Below are 8,469 nucleotides of genomic sequence, written 5' to 3'. Positions count from 1 at the left end.
TCTTTTTGCATGCAGCAGCAAACGCAGCAAAAAGAACCAAAAAGAAGAATGTAATAAATGTTCTGTATTTATTCCTTCTAATACTAATAAAGCATCACGTAATATACGGCCTGTATACACATATATACATATACATATACATATATACATTTTTATCTACATTTATATGTACGTAAACCCTAAACCCTAAACCCTAAACCCTAATAAACCCTAGAAAACCCTAAACCCTAGTAAATTATAGTAAATTCTAATAATTCTACACACAGTACAAGAGGGAGGAGATAAAAGAGGAACAATATTTATAGGTATATTTTTTCTGTAAACCCTAAACCCTAGGAAACCCTAATAAACCCTAATAAACGCTAAACCCTAGTAAACCCTAAACCCTAAACCCTAAACCCTACCTGGGGAGGGGCATTTCTCTATAGCATATGCATGGTATTCATGACCAAACCCTGAGGTGTTAATAAGGGCAACAGTAAAGTGTCTCCTTCTGCTTGCATGCGTCTCCAAATAGTCTCCTGTGTCTCCTCCTGTAGCACTCCCGCTGCTGCTGCCGTAGCTGCTGCTGCTGCTGCTGCTGCTGCTGCTGCTGTTGCTATCCGGGTGTCTATACACCACAAATAACATGTGCACAGGAGCAACATCATCATCTATACGAACACCAGTTGGGATAAACGCAGCACCTCCAGGGGCCACAGACTTTAACCTGAGCACAAACCCTAAACCCTAAACCCTAAACCCTAGTAAACCCTAAACCCTAATTTAATATACACTTAAGAGGTATTCAGTTGGTGTGCACAGGTCTTCTTTTTTTTGTCTGCATGCATACAGTTGCATGCACACTGTAGGGTTTGTATGTTATAATATATAAAACAATTAGGGTTTAGGGTTTAGGGTTTAGGGTTTAGGGTTTACTTGGAGGTAATATCTGCTAAGAGAGCAGCAACACGATGACAACTAGGTGTCTCCTCTTTCTCTAGTTGCTCAATTCCTCCCCACAGTCCCCCCTCTGCCTGTTGGAGACACCAGTAGCTTTTTTCTAGGGCCTCCCTTAGTCGAGGAGACAGTAGATTTTTGGGTATAGGAGGTAGTCCTGGGGGCCCCCCCCCAGTAGGGGGCCCTATGGAAGGGAGGGGGTTGGGGGGCCCCCCAGGGGGCCCCCATGAGGCTCCCACCTCTCCTGACGTTAAAGAAGCCTGAGGAGGACCCGCGCTATCCAATAAATGACGCAAGAGACGGCTTATAAAGCGCAGGGATCTTAATATATTACTTGCTGCTGCTGTGCTGCAGGGGAGAGCAGCAGCAGAAAAACCTAGCTGCTGCTGCAGCACGAAAGATATTGCTTCAGGCCATTGCCAGGGAGGGGGCCCATCTAGGACACCATCCTCATGGGGCCCCTCTGAGGTACGCTCAGGATGACCTCCCTTCATACCCCCTAGGGGCCCCGGGAAGGGGGGCCCCTCTAGAGGACCCTGTCGGGGGGCCCCTGAAACTGCACCGTCAGGACCCATAGGGGCCCCCTGAGACAGAAAATCTGACGAAAACATATTAACTGTACCCTAATGAGCTATTTGCAAACGTAGGAAGGCGGGGCCCCCCTTGAAGTCCTTAAGGAAAGCAACAGGGGCCCCCTGCTTGTCTACTGGGAGCTGGCGGCATCCGCTGCAGCAGCAGCGGCAGCAGCAGCAGCAACAGCAGCCGCTACTGCTCACACAACTGGGAATAAATCAACGTATTAATTTAATGGCGAAGGCCTGCAGCAGCAACAACAGCAGCGCCAGCAGCAGCAGCAGCAACTGCAACAACTGCAACAACAGCTGCTATAGCAGCCGACGCTCCGTTGGGGGCCCCCAAGCCCTGTCTGTACCCTACATAGGGGGCCCCCCTTTTGTTTATAAGTATATTATATACATTAAAAATATGTAAATATATTTAATTAAGCATATAATAGATAGTTACTGCAGCAGCTGCAGCCGCCATTGCCCCTTGCTGCTGCTGCCGCCGCTGCCGCCACTGCAACTGCAGTTGCACGAGGAGCCCTCGCTGCTGTTGCTGCTGCTGTTGCTGTTGCTGCTGCTGCTCTGCTGGTGCTGTGTCTGCTGCTGCTGCTGGTGCTGCTGTTTAGGTGTCATCTAATGTAGTAGATGCATAAGAGCATAGGACAGGAGACAGGCCGTGCACTACCCCCCCTTTATAGGTTACCCTATATAGATCTAATGGGGGGCCCCTTAAGGGCGGTGCTGCAGCAGCAGCAGCAGCAACAGCAGCAGCAGCGTCCCTCCCTGCCGTTGTTGCTGCTGCTGTTGCTGCTGCTGCTTCTGCCTGCTATTACCTACGCATTAGACGAAGAAACACGACGTAGACTGCAGCGCAGCAGAGCAACAAATGTGCTGTTTGTAGACACAATAGTTGCTGCTGCTGAATGGAGACACTATTCTTTCCCTATATATATTGATAGACCAGGTGTCTTATTGGGGCCCCCTAGGGGCCCCCCCCAGGGGCCCACACCTAGTTCACCAGCTGGACTGCTGCAGCAGCAAGTATTTGTTGCAGTACGTGGTCTTGACCCCACAGGTTTCTGGTATAAGTTGACGAGTCCGTGTGGGGTGTTGGAGGAGACGATCCCAGTTGGGGAGGAGACGATCCCAGGTGGTGGGGAGGAGACGATCCCAGGTATTGAGGAGGAGACGATCCCCAATAAAGAGGAACTAGTCTCCTTATTAGTTACATCTAGCTTCTCTATAACTGATGGTATAGAGCGTAAGGTATGGAGGGCCCGCATAGTGTCTCCTAAGGAGACAGATCCTTATAGGAGGGAGAAGCAGCAGCAGGGGCCCCTAGGGTTTGCTGTGCTGCAGCAGCAGAGGAGAACTTTCTTACAAATTATTTATTTAGATAATTTATTTCCTCATAGATTGTCTCCTTTTAGGGATACACCTAAGGAGACACCTCAATCCTCTTCTTATAATAATACATTAAATACCCAGCAGCAGCAGCAGCAGCAGCAGCAGCAGCAGCAGAACAAGCAGCAGCAGCAGAAGAAGAAGAGTGTATATAGAGGGTATGAGCGATTCTCTCCGTTTGGAGACTTAGGGTATAAAACTGTCTCCTTTTCTTTGCTGCAGCAGCAGCAGCAGCAGCAGCAGCGGCAGCAGCAGCAGCAGCTACCAGGGTCTCCTTTCTTTTTTTATCTAGATATACTGCCTAAGGAGATAACACAACTAAAGGGACACCAAGTTGCTGCAGGCAGGGCCCCTGTCTCCTATAATAGTCCCCTTGTTGTTGTATGGTTACCCCCTAGTACATTTACGGGGCCCCCCCAGGTGTACGTACAGCTGAGATCTAATGGGGCCCCCGCCTTAGGTATAACAAGACTTATAGAGGTAACTAAGAATAATTTTGCTGTGTATATACACCCCAATCACTGCAGCAGCAGCAGCAGCAGCAGCAGCAGCACAACAGAGAGTATCACCAATCATCCATTCGATGAACTCGATTGGATGGCATGGATGCCCATCTTCTAAATCTGCAGCAGCAGCAACAGCAGCAGCAACAGCAGCAGCAGCAGCAGCAGCAGCAGCAGTAGCAACAGTAGCAGCAGCACTGACTGGCAGGAAAGACTTCTCTAGCCATTGTGCAGCAGCAGCAGCAGCAGCAGCAGCAACGCCAACAGCAGTAACAGCTGCACAACCAACTACAGCAGCAGCAGCAGGTGCTGCTGCTACAGCAGCAACAGCACCGTGCTGCAGCAGCAACACCGCCGGACTGCAGCAACAATTGTCTCCCGTTTCTCAGCTGCATTGCAGCAGCAAGCAGCATGCTGTTGCTGCTGCTGCAGCAAGCAGGAACGTACTGCAGCAGCAGCAGCAGCAGCAGCAGCAGCAGCTGACATTTGAATAGAATATATCCCTCGTTACTTTTATAAGTTTTGTTTATTAGTTGTATATTAACAAGAAGTGCTGCTGCTACTGTTGCTACTTCTGCTGCTGCTGCTGTTGTTGCTGCTTCTGCTGCTGCTGGTGTTGCTGCTGCTGCCGATACTGTAGGGAAGGAAGTGTCTCCTTTTATTGTCTCCTCCTACTAAATTAGCTACATTCGTATCTGTCTCCTTTTTATCTATCTGTCCCCTTTCTCTCTGTCTGTCTCCTTTCTAGGTGTCTCCTTATTATCTGTCTCCTTTTTACCTGTCTCCTTTTTACCTGTCTCCTTTTTATCTATCTGTCTCCTTTCTAGGTGTCTCCTTTTTATCTGTCTCCTTTTTACCTGTCTCCTTTTTATCTATCTGTCTCCTTTCTAGGTGTCTCCTTTTTATCTGTCTCCTTTTTATCTGTCCCCTTTTTATCTGTCTCCTTTTTATCTATCTGTCTCCTTTCTAGGTGTCTCCTTTCTAGGTGTCTCCTTTTTATCTGTCTCCTTTTTATCTGTCTCCTTTTTATCTGTCTCTGTATGTTTTTTTTATTGTTTTATTAATTATTTTTTTTATTTATATTTTTGTTTATTAGTGGTGTATATACACCGCAACAGTATACTGCAGCAGCAGTACTGCTGCTGCTGCTGCTGCTGCTGCTGTCTCCCTTTGCTTCCTTGAGGACAGCTAAGGAGACACAAGCGGTGTCTCCTTCTACCTGTATCTGTCCCCTTTTACCCCGTGTCTCCTCATATGCTGCCTGCTGCTGCTGCTGCTGCTGCTATTGCTGCTGCTGCTGCTGCTGCTATTGCTGCTGCTGCTGCTGCTTTAAGCAGCAGCACAAACAAAACCGAGCCAGCAACGGAGACAGCTACACATCAACTGTCTCCATAGCTAGCTACTAACTACTAGCTGCCCCGCTGATGGTGCTGCTGCTGCTGGTGCTGCTGCTGGTGCTGCTGCTTCCCCTTAAAGGCAATATGCCCGTTGCGTCGCGAAGGCCTTGTTAGGGCCCACCGAGTAATACAATCGTACACAAACCTGCAGCAGCAGCAGCAGCAGCAGCAACAGCAGCAGCAGCAGCAGCAGCAGCAGCAAGAGCATGAGGTAGGCATATTTGTGTTGCAGATAAAGTGTCTCCTTCTATGTGTAGTCACTTCCTCTGTTGCCCCTGGCTCCTTTTTGTATGTATCTCTACTATTGTGTCTCCTATCTCCCCTCCCCTGTCTCCTGTCTCCTGTCCCCTGCCTCCTGTCCCCTTTCCCCTGTCTCTTGTCTCCTCCTGTCTCCTTTAGTATATATAAAGTAACGAACTTGGGGGTAACAAGAGATGCATGCTTTTGTCCATGAGTAGCAGCAACTACGTCTTCGTTACGATTGGATAAACGCCTAAGAAAAGGAGACAGGAGACAGGAGACAGGGGATAGGAGACAGGGGATAGGAGACAGGGGATAGGAGACAGGGGATAGGAGACAGGAGACAAGGGATAGGAGATAGGGGACAGGATATAAGAGATAGGAGACAGGAGATAGGAGAAAGGGGACAGGAGATAGAGGGAAGGAAGAAGGAGATAGGAGACATAGGAGGCTAAAAAAAAAGGAGACAGTCTACGTGTAGGAGAAAGTATATATAGAGGAGACATTAAATAAAAGGAGACACATAAAAAAAAGGAGACAGATAAAAAAGAAGAGACAATAAGAAAAAAAGGAGACAGTTAAAAAAGAAGAGACAATAAGAAAAAAAGGAAACACTTAGAAAAAGGACACCTACAAAAAAGGAGACAGCAAAAAAAAAGGAGACAATTAAAAAAAAGGAGACACTTAAAAAAGGCGACAGAAAAAAAAGCGGACAGTAAGGAAAAAGGAGACAGTAAGAAAAAAAGGAGACAGTAAAAAAAACAGAAAAAAGGAGAAAAAAAGGAGACAGTAAAAAAAACGGACAGTAAAAAAAAAAGAAAAAAGGAGAAAAAAAGGAGACAGTAAAAAAAAAGGAGACAAAAAAAGGAGGCAGTAGAAAAAAAGGAGACAAAAAAAGGAGAGTAAAAAAAAGGAAAAAAGGAGACAAAAAAGGAGACAGTAAGAAAAAAGGAGACAAAAAAAGGAGACAGTAAAAAAAAAAGAAAAAAAGGAGAGAGTGTATACTTTTTGAGTTGTATAGCCTCTGGTAGTAATTCGTTACAAATGACGACATAATCAGCATTGTCTCCTTTTCCTAATAAGACACCATTGCCAACCTTTACTAGCATACTGCAGCAAATAAATATATATATATACACACATATATTTATTTATTTATTTATTTATATTTATTTATATTACAGCAGCAGCAGCAACTGCAGCAGCAGCAGTACTAGTAGTAGTAGTAGTAGCAGCAGGAAGAATAGCACTGGCGAACGCAACAGCGATGACGTTGACGGCAGGGGTTCCTCTGCAGCAACAGCAGCAGCAACAGCAGCAGCAGCAGCAGCAGCAGCAGCAGCAGCAGCAGTAGCTGACCGTATAAGATCAGCTTCTTTAGATTGTCCACAGACATAGAATTCATGACCAGCAAAGAGACGAGCCTCCGCTAACTCTTGACGCATTACTAACGAAGGAATTCCTCCTTCTGTATACTCCTCTCTGCAGCAGCAGCAGCAACAGCAGCAGCAGCAGCAGCAGCAGCAGCTCACTGTTCTAGTACTTTATTAAGTTGGTACTCCATAGAAGTATGTGGTTGTGGCCAAACAGCAACAGCAACAACCACCACCCCCACCATCAGCAGCACCACCATCACCACCACCACCACCACCACCACCACCAACAGCAGCAACAGCAGCAGCAGCAGCAGCAGCAGCAGCAGGAGCAGCAGCAGGAACTAACTGTTCTAGTACTTTATTAAGTTGGTACTCTATGGAGGTATGTGATTGTGGCGAAACTATAACCACCACCAGCATCACCACAACCATCACCAGCAGCACAAACAGCAGCAGCAGCACCACCACCACCACCAGCAGCAGCAGCAGCAGCAGCAACAGCAGCAGCAGCAACAAGAACTCACTGTTCTAGTACTTTATTAAGTTGGTACTCCATGGAGGTATGTGGTTGTGGCCAAACTTTAAAGTTACGAATTATAAAATCAATTGCTCCTTCTCTTAATATATATACCTCCCCTAATAAACTACATAAAAACTGCAGCAGCAGCAGCAGCAGCAGCAGCAGCAGCAGCAGCAGTAGTAGTAATAACAACAGCAGCAAAAGGTGGAGCAGGAGGAGGAGGAGGATGTGTAACACGAACAACAGCAGCAGCAACAGGAATAATAGTCATGCAATAACAGGAATAACACAAGAACGAATGGCAATAACAGCAGCAGCAGCAGCAGCAGCAGCAGCAGCAACAGCAGCAGAATAAATAAATAAATAAATAGATTAATTAATTAATTAACTATTTATTTATAAATATTAATTAATTAATTAATTAATTACCTTAGGTTGTTGTATAAGCTTTTTATGGTCACATTTATTGGGTACAACTAAGAAGCATACGCCGTCCCATTCCTCTGCATGCAGGGGGGCCCCCACCAATTGGGGGCCCCCTGTACCCACCCCTACAGGACTTAATAAACCTTTACTTGTTGTACCCACACAAGAACCACTTACGCGCCTATAATATACATATACATACATAGTACATAAACCCTAAACCCTAAACCCTAAACCCTAGTAAACCCTAAACCCTAGTAAACCGTAAACCTAGATGCAGAGGGAGAAGGGGACAGAGATATAAAAGGAGACAGAAGGAGACAGGAGAGAGACACAAAAGGAGACACAAAGAGGAGACAAAAAGGAGACACTATTTGTCTCCTTTTTCTTACTCTTGTAGTTCTCTTATCTTGGATTCAATTCTTGCTGTCTCTGCTGCAGATACACCGCAGCCTAGGAAGGTAATTGCTGCTACCTCTTCCTGCTGCTGCTGCTGCTGCTGCTGCAGTTGCTGGTATCTCCTGCCTACGCCACCTTTGCTGCTACTGTACAAGGCAGGACCGTCGCTGCTGTCGCTGCTGCTCTCCTCGTTGCTGCTGCACCTGCTGCTGCTCCTGCTGCTGCTGCTGCAGCGGCGACGGCGAGACAGCTGCTGCTGGTGCTCCCCTCTATGGATCCCCTTGGATCGTTTTCGTGTGTATGCTGACCTCCGCTTCCTGCTGCTGTCTCCTTCGCTGCTGCTGCTGCTGTTGCTGCTGCCGTTGCTGCTGGAGGTGGGGAGTCTCTGTCTCTTAAGTGCCCCTTCCCCCTTCTGCTGCACCTTCTGCTTCTGCTGCTTCTGCTTCTTCTGCTGCTGCTGCAGCAGCAGCAGCTCCTCTTGCTTCTCCAACTCCTGCTGCAGTGCTCGCAGCTTTGCTTCTTTCTCTTTAATCTGTGCATCAAGGTCAGACAGCAGAGCTTGCTGCTGCTGCTGCGGCTGCTGTTGCTCCTGCTGCTTCTGCTGCTGCTCGTGCTGCTCTTTCTTGAGCTTTGAGCTTCCATGATGAACAGTAGCTGACGCGTGCTGCTGCTCCTTCTTGGGTTGCCGTTGCTGCTGCTGCT

At 47.3% G+C, this 8,469-nt stretch overlaps 2 protein-coding genes across 2 annotated transcripts in view; both read right to left on the bottom strand.

The window, feature by feature from the left end:
- Nucleotides 1–299: 299 nt before the first annotated feature.
- Nucleotides 300–1,550, bottom strand: EMWEY_00041350 (hypothetical protein, conserved; the record flags this gene model as incomplete). Its single annotated transcript, XM_013482664.1, has 3 exons — nt 300–316; nt 405–709; nt 919–1,550. The coding sequence occupies 3 exons, from the start codon at nt 1,548–1,550 to the stop codon at nt 300–302; spliced, it is 954 nt and encodes a 317-aa protein (XP_013338118.1).
- A 6,206-nt stretch (nt 1,551–7,756) lies between these two features.
- EMWEY_00041340 (hypothetical protein, conserved) overlaps nt 7,757–8,469 on the bottom strand; it is a gene marked incomplete at both ends in the record, with an annotated part of 2,112 nt that continues 1,399 nt past the window's right edge. The window contains one exon of the mRNA XM_013482663.1: nt 7,757–8,469. This exon is cut by the window's right edge and continues 1,399 nt beyond it. Coding sequence (XP_013338117.1) covers nt 7,757–8,469 — 713 coding nt within the window.

The sequence above is a fragment of the Eimeria maxima genome, genomic scaffold, assembly GCF_000499605.1.
Source record: "Eimeria maxima Weybridge genomic scaffold, Emw_scaff703, whole genome shotgun sequence".
Taxonomy (NCBI): domain Eukaryota; phylum Apicomplexa; class Conoidasida; order Eucoccidiorida; family Eimeriidae; genus Eimeria; species Eimeria maxima.
Note: the sequence above shows the minus strand (reverse complement) of the source record. Positions and strands in the feature narration are given on the sequence as shown.